General features: G+C 41.9%; 1 protein-coding gene across 2 annotated transcripts in view; it reads left to right on the forward strand.

Annotated features, from left to right (window-relative positions):
* LAMA5 (laminin subunit alpha 5) overlaps positions 1-25,834 on the forward strand; it is a 406,583-nt gene that overhangs the window by 122,960 nt on the left and 257,789 nt on the right. For both annotated transcript variants that reach the window (XM_033963610.1, XM_033963611.1), the window contains exons 4-6: positions 1,146-1,264; positions 2,925-3,095; positions 14,929-15,026. In XM_033963610.1, coding sequence (XP_033819501.1) covers positions 1,146-1,264; positions 2,925-3,095; positions 14,929-15,026 — 388 coding nt within the window. The remainder of the gene's footprint in view (positions 1-1,145; positions 1,265-2,924; positions 3,096-14,928; positions 15,027-25,834) is intronic.

The following is a 25,834-nucleotide window of genomic DNA, read 5'->3' on the forward strand; positions in this document are numbered from 1 at the left end:
CAAAGAAAAGAAAAGATAAATAGACATTATTATAATTTCACAAAATTAGTCAATGGGCTCCACACTTTATTTATCCTAAGCTCAGAAAGAAGGGGTTACCTTTGAAAGCTAATCATAAACTACATTAAGTTAATCCAATAAAAATGTATTATATTTTATTCCTTTATGCTTTTGTTTTATTTCTACATATTATCCAAATCAAAAGCAGAATTCCATATCTTCCTTCATTCGCAGTCATGAGAATCCTAAGGCAAGTTTGAAAATTCTTCGACAGAAAACAATTCCAACTCTTAATACAATCCCTAATCCTAGGTCTAATAGACTACTGCAACATACTATATCTCCCTTGCCCAGCAACTATGATAAAACAACTACATACAATACAAAACACAGCCCTAAGATTGGTCTACTCGATGAAGAAATTCGACCACATCACAGAGGCATACCACGACTCACACTTGCTCTCAATACAAGCGAGAGTACACTTCAAATTCTACTGCCTACTATTTAAAACAATAAAGGGAGACAGCCCAGCCTATTGGACCAATCGACTAATTCAATCCACCTCAACCAGACACAGGAGAACCCACGCACCATTCACACACCCTCCAATCAAAAACGTCAAAAGAAAAAAAACTGTATGACAACCCTCTAGCCACTCGAGCTGCAACACTCGACCTCCAACTCTACAATCTATTGACCTCGACCACAGACTAGAAAACCTTCAAAAAAAGAAATAAAAACCCTTCTATTCATAAAACACATAAACCGAACTAACACAGTCAGAACGGTCCCAAGCATCACCTTATGTACCTCTAATATCATGACAATTCAGATATAATCCTTAGCAACTTAAAAAATGTACAACTCCTTATACACTTCTAATGTCCTGACAATTCATTTGTAATCCGCCTTGAACCGCAAGGAAATGGCGGAATAGAAATCACTAATGCAATGTAATGTAATTCTCCTCCAGACTTTAGCAGTTCTGAAGGGTTTTAAAATTTTGACACACAGGTAGGAACGTATTGAGCCATGGCTAAGAAGAGGTCTGTGTAGTGTGAAATCTGCCATTGCTCCCAGTTTTAACCTTCCCTCTGTCGTTGGTTTTTGGTTTAAATAATTTTTTTTCTGGTTTCTGACAGCTTCCAAGAGAGACTGCATTGAAAGGTTTGGCCCTCGGACTGTGGAACGCATTGTGAAAGATGATGATGCAGTCTGCACGACAGAATATTCCAGAATCGTGCCCTTGGAAAATGGAGAGGTGACGGGTGTTTTTTTAGCATGTACTCCATGTGTTTTTATCACTGCAGCTTATATTTCGCAGCGTTCAGGAAGAAGCTGAACTCCAAAAGCAAAACTGAAGACCAATCTGTTCCACAAACACACAGAAAACCAGCAAACAAAACCGAGTGGACCGGTTATCTGAATAAAGCCAGTTCATTCAAAACAAAACACCATATGAGAAGTTTGGTACTTAATACAGTTCCAGAGAAGAAGCTGAAAACATGAATCTCTCGATCAGATTGAGGGAAGTGGAAAAGAGGCTCTACAACTCAGTCCTTGGGACACACCCAGCCACTCAGGTTTTCAGGATATCCACAATGAATATGCACGAGATAAATTTGCATGCACTAGCTCCATTGTTTGCCTATCTGTCTTGTGAATATTCATTGTGGGTATCCTAAAAATCTGAATGGCTTGGGGACTGGGTTGAGAATCCCCGATCTACAGTATCTGGATAGTGACTGTTTTAATTGATTTTGGGTTGCCGCATCTCCTGGGTATTGTGTTTTGCATTTATAAGTTTGTTCATATTTATGCTGTTTGTTGTGTTTTATGTTTTTAACTGTGAACAGTGCTTTGGGTGGTACTGTATTAGTTTTAGGAGGGAAGTTTATTAGTACTGTATTTAAAAAGAAAATCTGTATACTGAGCAGAGAGTAGCAAAATCCCCCAGGGAATGAAGTTATGATATCCTTAAATCCATTCATTTCCAGTTTTATAGAGAGTCCAGCTTGAATTGAATAAAAGCAGGTTACCTTTTCGTCACTTGTCTGTTTCTGAAACCATCATCTAGTACCCATCTTCACCTTTCTTCTTCCATGGCCTCCTTTCCCCCACCATCATCCCACCATGCACCTTATACATGAGCCACTACAGCGTAAGAGATCTCCCAGTACGTTCCCATAGTGATAGAGGTGGTAAGAGGAATTGTGATTGGGCCCATAGTTGGCTTCACTTATTGTATACACTTATTGAATATGATGGCAAGAACTTGGGGCAGCCATTTGAGCTGCTTAGCGCCGGACAGGAGCACGGAAAGCTCGCTCATGCCCGGTAGACCCCTGGGCCACAAGAACTCAAGGCAGCCTTTCAGGGAGGGGCTCAGCCCGGGGCAGGAGTGCAGAAAGCTTGCTCCTGCCCGGTACACTGCTGGACCATCAGGAATTCAAAAAAATACACAGGGGAGGTTGGAGGGAATTAAAAAAATTGACAAGAGTTGGCCAGGATAGGAGACGCAAAGGATCCCTCCTGTCTCAGCACACTCCACCAGGTCATCTGGCAGACCTAGTGGAGGCCTGCAACAAGTCCGGGAGGGAGGTGGGTGGGCGATGGCCCGAATATAAACCAAGACCCCCACTTTTGGGCCATTTTATTGGCCCAGAAATCTTGGTTTATATTCGAGTATACATGATATTTAAAATGTTTCTGTTTGACTCTTAAAAATGGAGGCTAAGTATGATAGATGATGGTCCTGACATGTATGAATTATCCAGGTTGGGACTTTACACTGGTTAGCTTGGTAGACTAGATTCAATTGGTAGAACCTTGTAGGATTAGATTCAACTGGTAGAACCTTGTAGGATGATTGTGTGCTGGAGAAGATGTTTCTTATAGTGTGGTCTGTGTTCATCCATCAGATCGTGGTTTCTTTAGTTAATGGGCGACCAGGAGCCATGAATTTCTCCTACTCACCCCTCTTGCGGAATTTCACTAAAGCTACCAACATCCGACTGCGATTCCTGAGAACCAATACGCTACTAGGCCACTTAATGGGCAAGGCCTTGAGGGATCCCACTGTCACCAGGAGGGTAAGTCTCATTGCATATGTTTAGGATAGAGATTTGCATACCAAGAAGGCAATGTATACAAATCTCTCTCATGAATATTTATTGTGGATATTGTGAGAGCCTGATCTGCTTGGGTTCTCCTGGGACAGATTTAGGGCAAAAGAACGGAGCCCGAAAGCTCTGTACTCTGGGATGAAGCTTACAAATGCATCGTAATGACTGCTGGAAAAGCCAAATGCCGTTCTTTAAAAATTCTGGGCTCTTTCGTCAGAGTTATCTGTCACTCTTTCATCAGAGCTATTGCTTTTGTAATATTATGTGTTATGGACATTCAGTTGAGGACGGGCAGGGATGGTTAAGATGGGCTGGGTTTCTGGCCCAGAAATATCTAAGAAAAAGGACCATTTAAATGAAATTAATTTATGGAGCATGTATGGTTGGGCAGACTGGATGGCCCATTTGGGTCTTTATCTGCCGTCATTTACTATGTTACTATGTTATTTGACACCTGATGATGTTTACATGAGTTCCTGTATTTCTTAAACTAGTTCTTTGAAATGATTTGTATGTTTCCTTTGTTTGCTAATAAAAATATTTTTAAAAAATGTGGGAGGAGCTATATATAATAGATACAGATATATGTTTGTGTATCTCTAACTATATGGATATACAGACGTACATGCATACACACACACTTGTGCATACATGAATGCAGGGCAGAATTAAGGTATCTGCAAACAAGACACATGTCTAGGGTCCGAATCATGTTTAAGAGGGGAACCTCTCAGCTATGGCTCACAAAAACAGAATTTTACACTTGTAAGTCAGCTTCTGTCTGAAAGAGGAGTGGGAGGGGGGACCAGAGCCAGCAGTATCTGCAGAGGTCTGTCTGTTCTCCCCGCTTCCTGTGTATTGTCCTCCAGTCAGCAGAGGGAGTCAGAGAACAGCACTTCCTTATTTACTGCTTCTTCTATCCATTTCCTGTACTCTTTGGAAATTTTGAAATATATTTATATTCTCATGAAAGGCAAATGCATTTATTTGCCTGGGGGGTTAATCCTTTGCATATAAATATGTGTAATATTATAGTGTAAAATATTTTACATCACAACTCCACTCCAGTAATGCTCCTTGAGAATGTCTACATGCAAGCCACATAAAAGTAGCTGCTGTGGGGTAATTCTGTAAGTGGGCACCTCCTTTTGGGGATCATGAAGCTGTACAGTGAGAATCTGTTCTATAATAGCGGCTGGTTGCCCGGATTCTGTTATAGCAGTGTTTCGCATCTGGAAGTGCGCAGACGTCCGTGCATGTACGAAGGCCTTCCAGGGAGGGTGCTCGAAGGGAAGAGGAATGAAGAGGCGCCGGCTGACTGCCTACAGGATGTGACTCGCGAGAGGCACGTCCTATAGGCAGTCAGCCAGCGCTGGCGTCTCGTGGCACACCTGGAATCTTGGGCGGCGCACTAGTGTGCTGTGGCACACAGTTTATGATACACTGTGTTATAGCATACTAATGCAACCTGGTATGGAGCATCTAAAATTTAGCCATAGATCTGATATGACTGTGAGTGCCTAATGTGGCAAGGGGGTATGTGACTTACTATATTCTGTCACATGTATGTGACAGCACCTGTCATGCCCCTCTCATGCTTTGCCCATGTGGACATCGCCTTACATTTATGTGCCAAGCCACTCACATAGGCCCTTAAGGATAGAAACATAGAAACATGATGGCAGATAAAGGCCAAATGGCCCATCTAGTTTGCCCATCCACAGTAACCATTATCTCTTTCTCTCTCTGAGAGATCCCACTTTCCTATCCCAGGCCCTTTTGAATTCAAACACAGTCTCTGTCTCCACCACCGCTTCTGGGAGACTGTTCCATGCATCTACCACCCTTTCAGTAAAAAAGTATTTCCTTAGATTACTTTATCCTATGCCCTCTCATTGCAGAGTTTTCTTTCAAATGAAAGAGACTCGACTCATGCACATTTACATTACGTAGGTATTTAAATATCTCTATCATATCTCCCCTCTCCTGCCTTTCCTCTAAAGTATACATAAGAACATAAGAATAGCCTTACTGGGTCAGACCAATGGTCCATCAAGCCCAGTAGCCTGTTCTCACGGTGGCCAATCCAGGTCACTAGTACCTGGCCAAAACCCAAGGTGTAGCAATATTCCATGCTACCGATATAGGGCAAGCAGTGGCTTCCCCCTTGTCTTTCTCAATAACAGATTATGGACTTTTCCTCCAGGAACTTGACCAAACCTTTCTTAAAACCAGCTTTAAGTCTGTCCCCATACGCCTTATCACGAAGACCACACACCATTTTAGTAGCCTTCCTCTGGACCGACTTCCATTCTTTTTATATCTTTTTGAAGGTGCAGCCTCCAGAATTGTACACAATATTCTAAATGAGGTCTCACCAGAGTCTTATACAGAGGCATCAATACCTCCTTTTTCCTACTGACCATACCTCTCCCTATGTAAACAGCATCCTTCTAGCTTTTGTCATCACCTTTTCAACCTATTTGGCCACCTTAAGATCATCACATACAATCACACCCAAGTCCCGCTCTTCTGTCGTGCACATAAGCTCTTCACCCCTTAAACTGCCTTGCTGCAAGTGAGTTACTGGTAAAAGTGCCAGTTCTGTACACAATACATGCATAAGTGGTAGGTACAGGTGGACACCCAGTTATAGAATTGCCCTTTTATCTTTTGTGCATCTACTTTTTACACACATGTACCAGTGCATAATTTATAAGAGCCCTTGTGTTTGGGCAAATCATACTGAATCCATGGAAAATGCTTTATAAATTACCTCCCAAATGCAGACGTCAAACTTGAGAATGCAAGAAAAGATGCTAAATCCAGACCAGGTTCACCAAGTCCAGCATTCCATCTCCCAAGTCCAGGTCTCAAAAACACAGCAGGTCCCAAAAAGTAGATTGTGTTCTAGTAGCTCATTTATAGGGATAAGCAACAGCTTTCCCAAGGCTGCTTGGCTAACAGAACTTGTCCCAAACCTCTCTTGAACCTCGGCCTCCTGCCCTCTCATTCTCATGTGACGAGCAGAGATGTTCTGCTCCGTACTTTTCCATGGTTCATAGTTCACACACCTGATGGACACCCCAACCAGAAAAGAATTAGGGGAGCTCAGGGTCAGCCTAGCAGTCAAACAGTCCACAATGTTAGAGAGCAGTTAAAATAAAAATAAATTTAGCCCTGCAGCGGACCCTTATGTGGAAATTATCAGTGAAATGTTTTTTTAAGAACAAGTGTGTTAAAAATAAACCCTAGGCACAAAATTGGAAGCATGAGGAGAAGTCTCAGAGAATGTTCTCAGCTGTTGTCCCAGCTCACCTGGGAATTTCTACTTTTGAACACTGTATACGAGGGATCACTGAAAAGTTCTCAGCCCAACCAAAAAGAGAATGTTTAGTTTAGTTGATAGGCTGCAAATATACCCAAAGGAGTAAAATCTATGAGGTTTACAATTTAAAAGAAAATACTAGGGAGGTAATTATAACTATAAAACAGTACAAAAACAGAGTCAAAACAGAATGTTCTGGTACAGAAGAAAAGAACAAGGTATGGGGAAGTGTTACATAAGAATAACCTTACTGGGTCAGATCAATGATCCATCAAGCCTAGTAGCCTGTTCTCACGGTGGCCAATCCAGGTCCCTAGTACCTGACCAAAACCCAAAGAGTAGCAACATTCCATGCTACCGATACAGGGCAAGAAGTGGCTTCCCCTGTGTCTTTCTCAATAACAGACAATGGACTTTTCCTCCAGGAATTTGTCCAAAATTTCTTTAAACCTGCTACACTATCCGCTCTTACCACATCTTCTGACAACGCATTCCAGAGCTTAACTATTCTCTGAGTGCAAAAAAAATTTCCTCCTATTGGTTTTAAATGTATTTCCCTGTAACTTCATCTAGTGTCCCCTAGTCTTTGTAATTTTTGACAGAGTGAAAAATCGATCCACTTGCACTCGTTCTACTCCACTCGGGATTTTGGTACACTTCAATCATATCTTCCCTCAGCCGTCTCTTTTACAAGCTGAAGAGCCCTAACCGTTTACTGAGAGTTAGACACTAGGCCAGCATTCCGCCCCTCAAGGGTCACCTGTGGAATCTGATCTCTTAAGAAAGTCCTCGGAGTTATAGTTTATTCAGGACAGTTAGGAAAGGACAAAACAAATGGATGGGTAAACTTCCTTGATTAAAATTCAGAAAGTACCATGAAGGTATAAATCAGATTAAAGCTAGTCAAATATTGGGGAAAAAAAAAAAAAAAAAAGTGTGTCAGATACAAAATAGTGGGCTTTTAGTTGAGATTTGAAGCCATGAAACTGACAAGTTATGCCACACTTTTCTTGACCCTTTTCATTTAATGTCATATCATTGAAATGAAAAGGGTTAAGAAAAATGTGGAATAACTTGTCAGTTTCATGGCTCCTCATCGTTCTCTTCTTGGTTGGGCTGAGAACTTTTTGGCAGCTCCTCCTACTGCCAGTTTGGTTTTTGACCAAACTCTTGGCAGTTACTGTGGTATTAGCTGTCGGTTCCGCTTTTCAGCCCAGATGTTAATTTAAAGGCAGTGGCCCTCTTAAGGCTGTAGCCATGTGCTTGTGAATGCACCTTCTTTTGAGGACCCTGAAGCTGGGGTGTTCTGTTTCATGAAACCTGTTTATTCTTAAATCATTTTTATTGAGCAGCCCAAGAATTACACCAGCAGAATACAAACAAAGAGTTGAAAGAAGAAATGTGTCATAGAATCAGACCATCTTATAACTAGCACTCTTATAGTAGATAATAGTGCAATACCAGAGTTAAGGGATAGTCTCTTATAATATCCCCTGTAATATAACACCCTTTAGAAGTTACCACGATCCTCAGAAACACCACTTTGTGTTCAATAAATTTTCATTACAGAAAAGCTTTATGTGTTGTATCAGCATTGGATCAAAAGTTTTAAATAAATTATTGAATAAATATTTTTTATATACAGTGGAACCTTGGTTTACGAGCATAATTTGTTCCAGAAATATACTCGTAAACCAAATTGCTCATATATCAAAGCGAGTTTCCCCATAGAAAGTAAGGAAAACTCGCTTGATTCGTTCCCACCCCCCACCCCTCCCAAGGCCACTGGTGCTGCTCCACCCCCCTTCCCCAAGAACTGGCATCGCTCCCCCTGCCTCCCCCCCCCGTGGCAACCAGCATCCCCCGCCAGCCCAAACAGAATCCTTACCCCATCTGGCATCGGCACGCAGCCCCAGGATGTGCCGGTGCCGGTGAACGAAGATCCTTCCTTTGCCTGGGCCTTGAGCATCTGCGCATGCTCAAGGCCTTCTGCCTCTCGCTCTCTCCGAGATTGTCGTTCTCTCCGAGATTCTCAGAGATCTCCGAGAATCTTGGAGAGAGCGAGAACCAGAAGGCCTTGAGCATGAGCAGATGCTAAAGGCCCAGGCAACAGGAAGGATCTTCATTCATCGGCACGTCCTGTGGGCTGCGTGCTGGTGCCAGATGGGGTAAGGCTTCTGTTTGGGTGGGCGGAGGATGCTGGTTTGAGGGGGGGGAGCGATGCCGGTTCTCGGGGGTGGGGGGGTGGGCGGGCACGGGGTAGCGATGCTGGCAAATTGAGTCAACGCTCGGTTTGTGAGTCATGATTTGCGAGAATGTTTTGCTCGTCTTGCAAAACACTCGCAAACCGCGTTGCTCGCAAACCGAGGTTTGACTGTATATATATTTTGTTTGTGTTTTTTGTCTTTAAATATAAATAGCATTGATAATTGCTGAATGCTGAAATACTATTTATATTTAAAGACAAAAAACACAAACAAAATATATATATATATAAAAAATATTTATTCAATAATTTATGTAAAACTTTTGATCCAATGATGATGCAACACATAGAGCTTTTCTGTAATGAAAATTTATTGAACACAAAGTGGTGTTTCTGAGGATCGTGGTAACTTCTAAAAGGTGTTATATTACAAGGGATATTATAAGAAACTATCCCTTAACTCAGAACAGTCATAGGCATACTAACAAAATAATTATATACCATATCCCCCCCTCCCAACAAACAATAGCCAAGCAAGCACAAGAGGTGCATGTTAATCAGAAATTCAGAATATAATTCCTACTATTCCTGGGAGAAAAGGAAGTTCAAAACACATTACATGTACGTTGGAAACATTTCCCAGGAACAGAGAATCCAAGTCCCTAATTCGGGTGATGAAACCTATTTATTGATGCCAGATACATAGGTTGAGGGTAGATAAAACATGAGACGAGAACAACTAATTGTAGCACAATTTAAATTTTTTGTAAAAATACGATGCTAAGCCATCTCTTGAGTTTCCTTAGGAGCAGGTCGGGTGCTCTGGGCTGGACTGTATTTCCATTGGGCTGTGCTGAAACTTAAAAGCCCTAGAAAGCAGTAATCGGTTAGCACTGGATGCTGTCCTGATGTTCATCTCAAGGTTTCTTGGGGTGTGCTTCTGGAAGACACGTCACTGCTCAATATATGTTCATTTTATGCGTGTGAGTTGTTACACAGCTTTCAACCTTTCACTTCCCTGTGTCTCATGATTAAATAGTCAAGAAAAACAGCAAAGGTGGCCTGTGGTGCTCAATTTCTTTATTATATCGATTAAGACTCGACACGTACGTGTTTCGGCCACTATGGCCTGCTTCAGGATTCTGAATCTTGACCTTATAAAAGAAATGAAAATCACCTATGTAGTTTGCTTTCTTGCTAATTGTTCTTTGGGTAAAATAAAAAATGAAAATAATAGAACTAGCCCCCTGTTTTACTAAGGTGCGCTAACTGATTAGCGCGCGCTAATTTGATTAGCGCACCTTAGTAAAACAGGGTCTATATGTTTCTGTTTGTTGATTTGCCACAATCAGCCAGAAAAATACTTACTCAACTAGATATGACAGGGTATTCAATAGTCCAAAACTGAGAAGAGAAAAATAATTGATATACAAAAAATAATGATCTCACTCATACAATATTCTTCTCATGTACTCAGAGATATGAAGCTCTGTAGGGAGTACACCCCATTGCGGAGCTTACCATCCAGTCATTGCTTACGATTATCTCTTCTATGTTTATTTTTTGCTGTTTTTTCTTTTAAACTTGTGCAGCCGTTTATCAGCCGTGCTCAGTAGAAATAAACACGCCACTTATCTCGAAGTTGGAATCTGGTAACGCCATTAAGAACACCTTCAACTTTTGAGATGAAACACTGGAAACAGTCATGTGGAAGTTTCAAGTTTTATTAAAATTTTGATGTATCGCAATATCATTAATTCAAAGCGATTTACAATTAAAACAGGGTCTTAATTATTAACTAAAATCAACACAGACGGACATGACATACCAATACATAAGGGAAATAGGGAGAACTACAATAAGTATAGTAAAGGATACATACAAGGAAAATACAAACAGAGGGTAAGAAACTTTAAAAGTATTGATAAAAGTATAATAGAAAATTAAGAACTTTTTTTTTTAAATTCAATTTCTCAGAGCCTAAGACAGAGGACAAGTGAGTTAAAGCAACGAATGGGATCAATAGAGACTCCGATAATTAGGTCTCAAAAGCATCCTTGTGCAACCAGCATTTTAACAGTCATTTAAATTTATTTAGTGATTTTTCTTCCTTAATAAATGATGGTAAGGAATTCCATATTCTGGGTGCTGTAACTGCAAAGATCGTATCTTGTCTTGTATTTATTATACTAAGTGGTGGAATTACTAGAAGGTTTTTGTCTTCTGATCTCAAACTTCTAGTAGGAATATATGGAATAATGTACCTTTCTAAAAATGATGGAGCTTTGACTGCCCCAGGTACATTAGATAAGAGTGTGAGCCCACCGGGGCAGATAGGAAAAAATGCTTGAGTACCTGAATGTTAACCACTTAGGCTATAAGTGGTATATAAATACTTAAATATATATTAATATTGTATGAGCGAGATCATTATTTTTTGTAGAAAAATACTTACAGCAGACACTCTTAATACAAACAGGAAATTGCTAATACCTATGCTATTTGGTGTGACTTGCTTTGCTTATAATTCTATTATAAATCTGGGCATTTAACATGAACTCATTAGCAATTTCCTGTTTGTATTAAGAGCGTCTGCTATAAGTATTTTTCTAGCTGTTTGTGGCAAATCAACAATTATCGAACAGAAACTATATATGAACTAAGGCTAAGCTGATCTATTTCTGGTATAAAGATGATTTCCTCAGTGAAAACAGAATTAAGTGAACTTTTTTTTTGTTTGTTTATTTCTCACCCGCCCTTATCCAGGACGAGTTACATATTAATATACAAAATAAAAAATTTACATTTATCGTACAAAACACTTCAGAGACACACTATAACAAATTACATACTTACATATCAAATCAGATTACATATAACATACATGTCGCATCAACAACGGATATCTTTTACGGCCCAAACTGGCCTAACCCACACATACATCAAAATATAAAATTCCATAAGTCATGCAAGATGCCTCAATAACAGACATCAATAAACCAAATAAAACAAACCAGACCATCGAACACCTCCGTGACCAGAACTCAAGAGTCATCACTCCTTCTCCTTCAGCCAAACTCAGACCTGATATTTCATTTTACAGAACAGATGTCTTTTCAGCAGTTTCCTAAAGCTCTGAACATTTTGCTGCTGGCGAACGTATCCTGGAAGATTATTCCACTCCCAGGGGCTTTTAAGGAGCCCTATGTGCCTTTTTTGTGATTCTAGAGCCAGGCTCTAGAATCACAAAAAAGGCACATAGGGCTCCTTTTACAAAGCTGCGCTAGCGGTTTTAGCGTGCGCTAGACGCTAACACCAGCGTTGAGCTGGCGATAGTTCTAGCCGCGAAGCGCAGGTTTAGCGTGCGCTAAAATTCTGCGTGCGCTAAAAACGCTATCACAGCTTAGTAAAAGGAGCCCATAATTCCTAAAACGTAAAAGAAAATGTAAATAGATGTGGGGTAAAAAAAATGAAAAGCAACAGCAATTTCCAAATATGTATCCAAATCAAGCAATACGCTCCTTGCATATCTCTCTTGGATGTTAAAAATCAGCATCTGAGCACCAAATTTGCATGTATCTGCTTCAAACAAATCTAGGGCCTAGAACCTTCCTACCTGCAAACACACTTCACTCTACACAACCCCATACGAACAACCAGAAATAAAAACATCTTCGCCTATCCTAAAATCACTGGCTGCAAATACAAATCCTTCCTTGACAGAACCTTCATGTTCCAAGCTAACAGACAACAATCCTGGCTAGGAAACTACATAAATAAAACCAGACAGACCTACAACGCATTCCGAAAATCAATCAAAACCACTCTTTGACAAATTCATCACCTAAACAGACCGACCTTCGCTCACCACGCTTTTCCCCCTACAAACCCGAAGCAATCTCTCAGGCAACCCCTCTCACTTCCCTCCCCTTACAACCCCTCTTACTTTTCCTCGCCTTACTTTTCTTCTGTAATATTCCCCCTCATCCATTTGTAATTCGCTGAATGTCCAGCCTTCTTTCGATGTGAACCACCTAGAAGTCGTCTGACTATAGCGGTATAGAAAAATAAAGTTATTATTATTATGAAGTCAGACATTCTGGCTGTAAAGTTAATGTGCATGTTTAAAGTTTTCTGTGGGACACAACAGGCAGCATTTAAAGAATAACACCTTATCTTTAAATTTCCGGTTGAAATTTTCCATAAAGTCTTTGAATACATATTTTTCTGGCTGTTGCAAATCAACAATTATCAAATGGAAATATTTGAATAAAAAACCTAAAAATAGCCTAAAGGACATTTGGAGCGTTGGGATTAAACAGCAGATTTCTGCTACTCAATGGCCACGGATTTGGACTTGGAGGATGAGATGTACAGTGTCAGCATCTATGGGACAAATTTGGTTCTTTTTGTTACATAGAATTTTTTGGTCCCCAGTTAGTTTGCAGAAGTTAGACAGTTCATGCTGGCACTGTCATCTTGAAATAGGTACACTGGATCATTTGTTGTTTTATTGTCCTTTGATACTCATCTTTTGGAAATCAATATGGGGACAAAATTTGATTTTGGAGTCTTCGATTCCGTTATCTTATGAGGTGGTTATCTGTGGTACATTGTTGTCACCTAAACCTCCATTAAATAGATATAAAAGCAGACTATTTGCCATAATGACTGGGATAGTCATGCAAATGGTTACTAAAAACTGGAAAAAATTTGGATAGACTTAGGGCTCCTTTTACAAAGCACTAGCGGGGTTAACACACATGACTTTTCATCATACGCTAACCCCCGCGCTGTCCGAAAAACTACCGCCTGCTCAAGAGGAGGCGGTAGCAGCTAGCATGTCCGGCGGTTTAGCGCACGATATTACGCGCGTTAAACCGCTAACGTGCCTTTGTAAAAGGAGCCCTTAATTTCTCCTTTTGGTGGAATTCTTTATGTTTATGCTATAAATATGAAAAAATGAATGCAGAAATTTTGTGTAATAAGATATTTAAATTAACGTGGGGTCCATCGACAAATTTTGTTAACACTGATTAGCTGGATTATCCTATTCGATTTGCACATCTTGGGAGGGGGGTAATTATATTTTATTGTATTAATTGACTAAATGAAAGAGTTCGGGTTCTTGAATAGGGTGGGGGGGGAAAATGTTTTGTAGTATTTCTTTGAACAATTGTAAGTGCTGTCTTGAAGTCAATTGAATGTATAATTCAATGCACTGTTTTCATATGGAAAATTAATAAAGATTTATTTAAAAAAAAAACCAAACAAACAATTATCAAATGGAAACATATAATTTTACTATTTTCATTTTTATTTCTTATTTTACCCAAAGAATAATAGCAAGAAGGCCAGCTACATAGGCGATTTTTAATTTCTTTTTTAAGGTCAAGATTCAGACTCCTGAAGCAGGCCATGGTGGCCGAAACACGTACGTGTCGAGTCTTAATTGATGTAATAAAGAAATTGAGCACTACAGGTCACCTTTGCTGTTTTTCTTGTCTTTCTACCTCTGGAAGGTAGCATCTACTGTTACGTTGTGTCATGATTAAATAGAACTTGTTAAACCGGTAAAGGGGGGCGGTGGTTAGGGGTACTCTGCTGACAAGACAGAGGGCTGGCAATGACTGCTCTTCAGCTTTTCTTGTGGGAGGCTGATGTTACTGCTGAAGCAGACCACTGCCAAACGCTGGGGCGAACGCAGGGAGCTCTGCAATCATTTCATTGGCTAAAATATATGTGAAGTCATTTCAAGCAGGACTTCAGTCTTGACTGTTTTGTTTTTTTATTTTTCACTTTCTTTTTAGTTTATGATATTTTATTTTTAAATCTCATTCATTGTTTTGCCACTTGTTTTTTGTTTCCTATTTTATTATTTAAATTTCCCAAGAATTCTATAGTTTCAACGGTTCTCCCTTCTGCTTCTATTTCCTATCTCCCCTCTTTTTTCAACCTTCCAAAGTCCTTTAGATCATTGTAGTCTTATTAGAATGTTTATTTTCTTATTTTTTCTCATCTATCTCTATTTTATTTCTTCATTACTCTACTAATTGTCATTTTTTCCAGGTACTTTAGTTAGATTGTGAGCCTTTGGGACAGTAAGGGAATTTCTAAGTACCTATTTTACTTATAATTTTAATGCACCCTATTGTCTATTTTCTGTAAACCGCTTAGAATCCTAACGGAGTTTAGCGGTATATAAGAAATAAATTACATTACATTACATTACATAATGTGAAAATGAACATTTATTTGTCTTCTAGTATTACTACAGTATTAAGGATGTCAGCATTGGGGGACGCTGCGTCTGCCACGGTCACGCTGATGTCTGCGATGCCCGGGATCCCAAAGATCCCTTTAGGTGAGATACTTTCCGATTCAGGAATGTGAATGTGCACGCGTGAGGAGAGAGGAGATGGCATGTGGAATCAGCAGGGAAGTTCCCAGTACGGAACCAGGAGGTTTCAAGTTCAGATTAGAGAATGACACAGGGACAAATTTGTCCCCGTCCCTGCGGTAACTCAATTTTTCTGTCACATCCCCACGAGTTTTGGTGCTGCCCCTGTCCCTGCCCCATTGCTGTAGGCTCTGCTTTAATCGCATAAGCTTCAAACCCTTATGATTTTAAAGTGCGTGAGGCTTGTGCAGGTGAGGATGGAGCTTGCAGGAATGGGGCAGTGACAGGAAAAGAACTCGCGGGGACGGGGAAAAATTTGGCCCCCATGTCATTCTCTAGTTCAGATCCTACAATCTGACTGGACAATGAGGTTGTAATACTGCTCTGTCTGCTTCCGCATGTGTGAACTCCTCATGTATGGTTGTGGTACTGTCAAGTGCAGGGGAGAGGGGAAAATCCTTCCATGGGGCTCTGGTAATGAGAAATGGAGTGAGCATGGATCTGATGCATTTCTCAAACAAGGTGTTGTGGCAATTGTGGTCCCTTTACTTGTGGGGAACACTCAGGCCTGTCTCCAGTGCTGAAGATTGAAGAAGTGAGGTATGCACACACTCGGATATATCTGTAATTAACAGTGTAAAAAAGACTGAGACTACGCCGTGGAGCTGTGTCTCTTAATAGACTTTGTGAAATGAGATAATGTCGCACCATCAGTCTTTTCATCGGAACTTCCCAAAGAATTAAAAATGTGCCTAAAAGTAGAATTTCCCCGTGTGGCGTTGCAAGGGTGAGTAGTGCCCTTCCCCTGCCCACCACTCCTTCCCTTCCCCCATACCTTTTTAATTTTCCAGGCTGAAGCAACATCACAAAGTTGCTGCCTATGTCATATCGGCTATCCCTCTGACATCACTTCTTAGACGCGGGGCCCAGTTGTGACGTCAGAGAGAGGCAATACCGATGTAGGCAGCAAGTTCGTAATGCTGCTCATGCAGGGAAAATTAAAGAGGTATGAGGAAAGGGTCGCACGCGAGTGGCATGGGGGATTGGGAAAGAGCATTGGGGCGGAGAGGAGGATGGGTGCTGGGGCGGACTGCCTCCGCCCTTATTTCGGCAATATTGAAAGTCTGAAGGGCCTGCACCTCTCATCCCTCCCTCCCTCCCCTGCCTATTACTAAGGTTCTCTCACCTCTCCAGGCCCCAACTCTTTAATCTCTATCCCAACCCCATGGACCCTCACCCCTGGGCCTACTGAGGTACCTGGTGGTCCAGTGGGAGTCTTTGTGCAGGAGCATGGACCTCTCGCTCCTACCGCCTCATGGCTGCCTTTTAAATGGCTGCTGTGACCTCTCGCAGCAACTCACAGTGCCACAGGAAATATTGCAAGCAATTGCGAGAGGTCACAGCAGCTATTTTAGATTAGAAGGCAGCTGCGAGGAGACAGGAGCGAGAAGGCCACTCTCCTGCCACAAAGACCCCTGCTGGACCACCAGGTAGGCCCGGGGAGGGATCATGGGGTTGGGAGAGAGATTAAAGGGTTGTGGCCGGGAAAGAGATTAAAGGGTTGTGGCCTGGAGAGCCGAAGCCACATGCAAGAAGAGCTGCATGTGGCTTGCAAGCCACAGATTGCCGACCCCTGGCCTAAGATATGGAATACTAGCATAGGTCAGCAATTAGGCACCTACATTTAGGCCCCACTACTTAACGCTTGCTCTATGGCAGGTGCAGAGGAGGGCTTCTAAATGCAGCTGTTAGACACCTAACTGATAGTATTCAATAAAGCACGCACTGAAATCAGAATGCCCATTCCTTTTCCTACGCGAATGCCGTCTTTGCAGTTATGTAATGTGTGCAGCAATCCTTTGTACTTTTATACTATCACTCGTGTTCTCCAAAAACAGTACTTCACGGCAAGTTTACTTATAGATTTTACTTATTCATTGGTCTTCAGAAGTGCCAGTATTAGCAAATTGATTTGAGTGGCCAAACACTATGTGGCACTAGCCTCCTCATCAGACCATTGTGTTTTATATAAAGTGCATTAGTGCTTCAATACTTCAGTAAATAAATAATTAATCTTTCAACTTATCTTTTTTTTCTTTCTTTTTCTGAGTTTTCCCTTTGTCAGTAATTATTGGGAAGGGACCTGTCACTCCGACATGTTTCGCCCGAAGGCTGTATCAAGAAAAAAGTTCCCCCTTCTACTTTAGCTCCACACCATCCCGATCATTGGCATTGCTTGGCGGAAGGAGGGAGTAGGCATCTCTCCTGCTGCTGGGGTGTGTCAGAGTGGGGGGGGGGTTGCTTAACAGCAGCGGTGGGAGGGATTGGACATCTCTCCCGCTGCTGGAGGGGGGGGGGTTGCTTGATGGCGGCAAAATTTTCTGACAGGTCTGGGCTGTCAAGCCTTACTTTCCTGTCAATGCCTGAGCCAATCAGCGCTCAAGCACTGACCAAAAAGTAAGGCTAGAATAGTTCAGTCCTGCCAGAAAATTTTGCTCGCAAATGTAGGACAACAAGGTTAGGGAATCACACGGTAATAATAGAGAATTGCCTGGAGTGGTTGTTTTAATATTAATGACCTTGTTGTAGTACATTTACATGGCAGAGTCGGAGACTACTAGGAAGCCGTTTTGAAAATCCACCACTAAAATACATGAACTGGTTTAGTGACCACGTTAAAGTTTTGAGAATCTTCCCCATAGATTCTAGTTTTCTTTTCTGGTTTCAGTTTCAGGGTCGAGGGAGAGGGCAGCAGCCACAGTGGTATTAAGAAGGAGTCATGTCTTAATCCCTCCAATGGTCAGTTGCTCAGTCAGGGCACCTTCTTGTAAACTGGAAGTGGTTGAAACACGTCCAGATTGAAAAAATAAATAATTCTTTCTTTTTAGATGTGGACATTTCTTCCCGTTCCATTGTCACTGTTGGACTCCTAATTTCGGGCACACCTTAGTCTCATCCTAAACATGCCCTCTTGCTATTTGGACGAACTGCATTAGAAAACATCCAGATTCTGCCTTTTGAACATCGTAATTTGGATGTTTTCAGCAGATGGACTCTTTTTGGCCTTTTTAAGATGTCCGTCTGCTTTGAAAATGAGCAACTTAGGCAGCAAGATATAGGGGCCTTTTACTAAGGCACGCTAGCCTTTTTAGTGCCCGGCTAACGCGTCCATTATATTCTATGGACGCTTTAGCGTTTAGCGCACGCTAAAAAGACTAGCGCGCCTTGGTTAAAGAGGGGGATGGGCACCTAACTGCCACCTCTCTACCACCGTTTTGGCACTTAAATGCTATTAATTTTTGTTTGTGTACCTAATTAGTGCACTATATAGAATTACCCCTACAAGAGAATTTTATAACTGGGCCTCTCCGCTGAGGCACCTATTTGTATTTCATTAAAATGTGTGCCTATTCTGTAAGAATACTTGTACGCATAAGGCCACTCTCCTGCCACAAAGACCCCTGCTGGACCACCAGGTAGGCCCGGGGAGGGATCATGGGGTTGGGAGAGAGATTAAAGGGTTGTGGCCGGGAAAGAGATTAAAGGGTTGTGGCCTGGAGAGCCGAAGCCACATGCAAGAAGAGCTGCATGTGGCTTGCAAGCCACAGATTGCCGACCCCTGGCCTAAGATATGGAATACTAGCATAGGTCAGCAATTAGGCACCTACATTTTGCGAGAAAATGCATAAGTGAATTTATAGAATATTAGTGGACCTAAATGTAAATGTGCACATTTATGTACTCAAAGCATGCATAAATATTGCCACCCCCCTCCCCATGAACACCCTTCTGACAATTAGGCACTAAGTTTCAAGTTTAATAGTTATTTGATATATCGCCTATTGTAATACTAAGAGAACATAAGAATAGCCTCACTGGGTCGGACCAATGGTCCATCAAGCCCAGTAGCCCATTCTCATGGTGGCCAATCCAGGTCACTAGTACCTGGCCCAAACCCAAGGTGTAGCAATATTCCATGCTACCGATACAGGACAAGCAGTGGCTTCCCCCCATGTCTTCCTCAATAACAGACTATGGACTTTTCCTCCAGGAACTTGTCCAAACCTTTCTTAAAACCAGCTACGCTATCTGCTCTTACTACATCCTCTAGCAACGCTTTCCAGAGCTTAACTATTCTCTGAGTGAAAAAAAATTTCCTCCTACAAGGTAAGTGGGGGGGTTCTTCTTTTCTATCTAGCTGATTTTGTATTTATTCCTAGCGATTGTTTCGATTGCACCTCTCCTGTTGTACGGCTTTGTATCTACCAGCGATTTACTCTTCTTCTGTACTAGTATTTTGGTCCTCAGTTTGGGCCTTGTTGTTTGTCTTTGACTGCTTTCTCAATAAAAATTATTACAAAAAAAAAAAGTATTTCCCTGTTACTTCATCGAGTGTCCTCTAGTCTTTGTCATTTTTGACGGAGTGAAAAATTGATCCACTTGTGCCCGTTCTACTCCATTCAGGATTTTGTAGATTTCAATCATATCTCCCCTCAGCTGTCTCTTTTCCAAGCCGAAGAGCCCTAACCATTTTAATCTTTCCTCATACGAGAGGAGTTCCATCCCCTTTACCATCTTGGTCGTTCTTCTTTGAACCTTTTCTAGCGCCACTATATCTTTCTTGACATAAGGAGACCAGAATTGAACACAATACTCCAGATGAGGTTCGACCACGGAGCAATACAAAATATTTAAAATCGGGGTGCACAACAAAAAATACATATTATCAGATGCAAAGACAGAACATGTTAGTGCATAATCACAGAACAGCCCTTAGGTTTATGTGCGCAAGTGTTTACTTAAAGTGCGCATGGCAGTGTTCTGTACATTTAAGCGTGCAGGTGGCACTTACATGTAGGCGCCTTTTTACAGAAAGAGGATGATAGCGGCCGAGCAATGACCGCATTGAACATACATTAGCATATGGAGTATAGGCAATAAGTTAAACTCCGTGGCTTGCGTTTAACTTGATCCCAGTTGGCTGCTGCTGTCACTGAATACTGGGCCCTCTGTTTTCCAAGCACCGTTTGTATGCATTTTCCAAGCTGCTGCACATCTCGTTATAACGGTCTTCAAGGGACCTGGAAAAACAGTCCGTTATATCCAGAGTCCGTTATATCCAGAGTTGCATTTTTTTAAAACTTTATTTAGGTCAACTTGAAACAACGTACAATCAATGAACAACAGTCACTGCACAAGCATATCAGCAAGATCAAGAACAAAACTCAGCAAAACATTGGTATGGCACGAAATGATTGCAAAACCAGAACACTAAAAGATGTTCTAAAGCGTTATGTCGTACTGTACTGGAAAGGAAAATACTCTTGTCATTTTCTTCTGGACTGCATTTGATACTATATCACCGGCACCGCCACGATATTATATCACTGGCATGCCACACGCTTTGTAAGCGGAGCCTGCATGTCCGTTATAACCGAACAAAGCTACAGCTAAAAGCGGCTCTGGGGACTAAATGGGTTGTCCGTTATATCGTTATATGTGAGTCCACTATATCTGATGATTGTCTGCATGTTTATAAAGACGCATGGCCGCTATAGACGAGGTTCTGTTATAAGCGAGTCCGTTATAACGAGATTATACTGAATTATTGGAATATAACAGCTGTACCCTGCGGTGAGCAACCCATCGTGTCCTTGAGATGCGAATTAAGGCCTCCTTTGAACCACAGTAATAGAACCTGGATTTCTGCTTGTGTGTGTTTCCCATTCACAGTGCAGGGGTTAGGGGGCTGAGTGGTATTTTTTTCATACATGTCATCACTTATAAAAAAAAAAAAAAAAAAAAGCCCATAGCCTGCCCTGTCGCATCTTAGTCTGGTGGGTTGTTAGTGGCTGACCCCAGCTGCACTCTGGTATTACTTCTGTCTGGTTAGTTACAGTATTACCTGTATGTTTAACACCAGTGGCAGACAGGAGCTTCAGAATAGAGAGTTGCACGGGGACAGAAATCCCACCCATCCCCGCCCGTCCCCGCCAGGATCCTCTCCGTCCCCACCCGTCCCTGCCAGGATCCTCTCCGTCCCCACCCGTCCCTGTCAGGATCCTCTCCGTCCCCACCCATCCCCGCAAGGAATTACCTCCATCCCCGCCCGTCCCCATAAAAAGCAGCAATTACTTCTGACAGGATCATCAATTCTACAGTTTCTTTTGTGTTTGCACTGCTGTTTCCCTTGTGGAATCTCTTTGGTGGAACCCTTTTTTTGTTTTCTGTTTAGGTAATTAACTTATAAACCCCCTCTTTTACTAAGGCTGACGTATCCATTATATTCTATGGACGAACCCTGCTTCCAAAGTCTTCCATCCCCGTGGGAGGTCCCGTTGGCTAGAGGGGGGTCCCCGTGGGAGTCCCGTGGGCCAGAGGGGGGTCCCCGTGGGAGTACCGTGGGTTAGGGGGGATTCCCGCAATCCCCGTTCCCATTCAGACCTCTACCTCAGAACTAGGCACAGTCTCTAGAGCAGACGGGATACTGGGCTAGACTGACCATTGGTCTGATTCAGTAAGACTATTCTTATGTTCAGAAAACCTCTGCCCGTGTCATCTACTGCCTTTCTCCTATACTGTAAATCTATGCACTTTCTGACCTCTCAGCAGCAGCCAGTCTCATAAGTGGAGGAGTGACTTAGTGGTTAGAGCAGCTGCCTCCGCACCCTGAGGTTTTGAGTTTCATTCCCACTGCAGTTCTTCGTGATTCTGGATAATTCACTTAACAGTTCGCTGCCCCAGGTACAAAATAAGTACCTGTCTAAAATATGTACAATGCTTTGATGGTAACCACACGGAAAAAGTCCCTTTCCCTTTACAACATGTAGCTTACAGCTTGAAAATTGCTTTCTCAGAACACTGTGAGAGAGAATGGGGCTGCCATGATCATCAGTTGTGGGCTTTCTCTGTGACCCACTCGGGCATTCATACCAGCTGATCTCCACATGCCACGTTAGCATGCCAAGCGGTTGTGAGCAAGGTGCTTAGAGCAGCCGTATCACACCAAGCTGAAGGTCTGAGGTTTTACTAGCGAAGAACAAGAGTGTTCGGTAAACCTGGCCTAATGTTTATGTGTATTGCAATTTCTCAATATACCCGCAAAATCTGAAAAAGCATGGCATGAGGATGCAATCTCTCTGAGGTTTTATGTGCTGTTCAAGTTGTTTTATGGGTTTTGTATTCTTTTACTTGTGTTTATGATTTTTATATTGTATTGGTGTTTATGATGATTATGCATTGCTTTGGGTATCTCTAAAGGGACAATTCGGTACCTGGGCTCCTGGTAGGAGCCTATTTTATAAAGGAATGTACAGTAGGTTTCCTTTACAAATACTAGTGTAACTGCAGATACACCCACCTATAAGGTAGGCATGAGCGATTATACCTGTCATACAGCTGATGTGTGTGCACCTAAGTGTCAGAGGTATGCATGCAACTTATAGTAATCTGCAAGTTTTGTGCACACATGTGAGTTCTTCCCATGCTCCACCCAGACTCTGCCTGTAAAGGAAAATAAATAGATCAGGGGGTCCACAAATTCAATACTTGATGTATTGTGTGTGATTAAAGAGACTATAGCAAATATGATGCAAAATCATTCCCATATATTCAATAGTATTTCTTGGAAATCATATCAACTTATAGAGAAGCCAGTGCTCAGAGACGTGGAGGTGAAAACAAGGGGCGAACCCCAAAACTATCACCTCACCACCCAATCATCGCATATTCAATATATTTAGTTGATATCGAAAAATCTTTGTGCAGCTGTGTACCCACACAGGTTGTCACTTTCTCATACAATAATGAATTAGAAGTTGTTCAACAGTTATTCAAAAGGCAAACTTATCAGCTTGGAATCTGTAATTCAAGATAAGTTTGCCTTTTGAATAATTGTTGATTGGGTGGTGAGGTGATAGTTTTGGGGTTCGCCCCTTGTTTTCACCTCCACGTCTCTGAGCACTGGCTTCTCTATAAGTTGATATGATTTCCAAGAAATACTATTGAATATATGGGAGTGATTTTGCATCAGATTTGTAAAGGGAAATAGGCAGCTACTGTGCATTCCTTTATAAAATAGGCTCCTACCAGGTGCCCAGGTACAGAATTGCCCCCTTATAGATACCCAAAGCAGTGCATAATCTTCATAAACATCAACACAATATAAAAATCATAAACACAAGTAAAATAATGCAAAACCCATAAAACAACTTGAACAGCACATAAAACCTCAGAGAGATTACATCCTCATACTTGCGTGCTGAATAATATAATTTTTGTCCCCAAAAAGACCAGTTTATTTAGGGCTACTTCATTTTCCCCAGTTTCAGAAGTAGCACTATTTTCTGCTTCATAGCCATATTTCCAGGAGAACTGAACTATTCCAAAATGAGCAGGTGTAATTTCCATTGGGAGCTCAGATGCAGGAAGAGAGATATGAAGAACGCCTTGGCTAGACTGAGGTCTCACACCTTTCTCAGGAGGGTGGCTCTGTCGCTGCACCCATGCAGCGTTTCACATGAGGATCTGTTGCCAGATGTCAGCACATAGCATAATATATGACAACAGCTGGCATATTATTTATCAGCAATCTGACAAAATGGAGAAATCCAGAGGCTCAGAGCCCCTTAAGCAGTTGCTCCCTGCTGAGTCTTGCAAGAAGGGAAGTGTGTTCACAGATGCTGTATTTGAACTCTCTGCAGTTTCCCTTGGTGCTTTCAATGGATTAAACTCTTTACCTTTTCTCGCAAGAGTGTGCAAAAAGCTGACACCCCCCAGCCTATACACTTTCCTCTCCGGACTTTTTGAATTATCTGTAATAGCTTCTTCCCGGGAGGGTACCCTGTCTAGTCATGGTTGGGCATCTTGACTTCCATGCACACACTGTACTCTGACTGATGCCCCACTGGGGGGCTTTTTGGTTGGTTTGAGGTGTCATGTTTTGTTGATTTACGCTCTGCACTGCATGGTGTAACGGAAGGGAATGGCTGTGCTGGGCTTGTGCTCTGTCATCACAGAAATATGTAAATATTGTAGCTGAAGCAGAGGTTGTGTATAGTTCATTAGGAGAACATGCAGGATCTGTGCAGTCTCTCGGATGCTTGACAAGCTGAGATCTTTCTCTTGTCTTTTGTAGCTTTGACCAAGAGTACCTGACCTTTTTAATCATAAATTAAAGGATGAGCTTTTGTTCACTAACGGACTAAACAGAATGATAATTAGAAACCACAGATCAGTCACATAGACTGCTACTGCATCTTCAGTTTACACATGGGACAGTACTCAAAAGTGTCCATATTGGTGGAAAGTGGGGGTAATGTTTGTCAATAATCAAAGTAAAACTGCTCTGCCCCTGGAGAAATTGCCCACAGAAATTTGCACCAGCTTTCTCTGTGGGTAAATTTGTCATTGGATTTAAATAAAATTCTGCATGCTATCACAAAGCCAGGGCTGGTTCTACCTTTTGGCAGGTCTAAGCAGTCGCTTATGGCAGAAACCTCCGGGGGGCGCCAAAGAGTAGCTGCAGTCAGATTACACCAAAAGAAACAACAGCAGGGAGGGTGGGCAGTTTTCAAATAGTCCATTTACCCAGATTATTCTGAGAGGGGAATGTTGAGGCGATCATGATTGTTGGGGGAGGGAAATCAAGGGGCCTTAAATTTAATGGTGGGGGCTCAATCCAGTGGCATACCTAGCATATGTGACACCCGGGGCTCATCATTTTTTGACACCCCCCCCATCTGTACGAAACACATGATTTTTAGTAACAAGCCGCATGTTACACATGAGTACCTAGGAAAAGACAGCATCTTACATACTGCACTGAGCAGTACAACATCAATATACCCATTGTAAAACTAAACAAGCCAGACTAGTACAGATCAATCCTGCAGTCAATCCTAACAAAAAAACCATGTCTTTCGAACACACAGAACAAAGAAAACACCTTCGCCTAGTATGGAATATGTAATCACAAACTAATCCCTCCCTCTTTTACAAAACTGTAGTGTGAATTTTAGTCACGGTGGTAATAGCTCTGATGCTCATAGAATTCTGAGCATCAGAGCTGCTACTACCACGGCTGGCGCTAAAAAACGCTCCACAGTTTTGTAAAAGGGGGGGATAAAATAGAAATACATAGACAAAGGTTAAATTGAACCTGTAAGAAGCTGGACTCTGCATACAGTGCACCACAGAAACAGTGACACATGTCTCCTAAAGCAATAAATAAATAGAAAATTTTTTTTTTACCTTTGTCTTCTGTAGTTTCTGCTTTCCTCATCTTCTTGTAACTCTCTTCCTTCCATCCACTGTCTGCCGTCTCTCTTCCCCTGTATGGCATCTTCTCTCCTTCTATGCCCCTTCCAGAAACTGTATGCCTCCCCATTCCATCTCTCGTTTCACCCCCATTGGTCTGGCATCTCTCTCCTCTCCTTCCCTCTCCCACTCTCTCCTCTGCAATCCCTTTCCCTTTTTTCCCTCATTTTCTTTTTCAATTTATTTTCTGCATCTGTCTAGATTACGTTCTTACTACCCTCTCATCAATGTCCTTTTTACTGTCTACCTAAAGCTTACCACCTCTTTCCCTCACCCCTCCAGTGTTTCCCTAACAATCCTTTTTTCCCCATTATGTGCCCTCCTTTTATTTATCCCCTCCTTCCATCATGTACCCTCTTTCTCCAACCCTTCTCTCTCTGTCCACTTCCATCCAGCGTCTGCTCCCCTCTTTCTCTCCTCCCATTTCCTTCCTGCATTTGCTCCCTTATCTCTCC

This window comes from Geotrypetes seraphini, chromosome 11 (assembly GCF_902459505.1).
Source record: "Geotrypetes seraphini chromosome 11, aGeoSer1.1, whole genome shotgun sequence".
Taxonomy (NCBI): domain Eukaryota; kingdom Metazoa; phylum Chordata; class Amphibia; order Gymnophiona; family Dermophiidae; genus Geotrypetes; species Geotrypetes seraphini.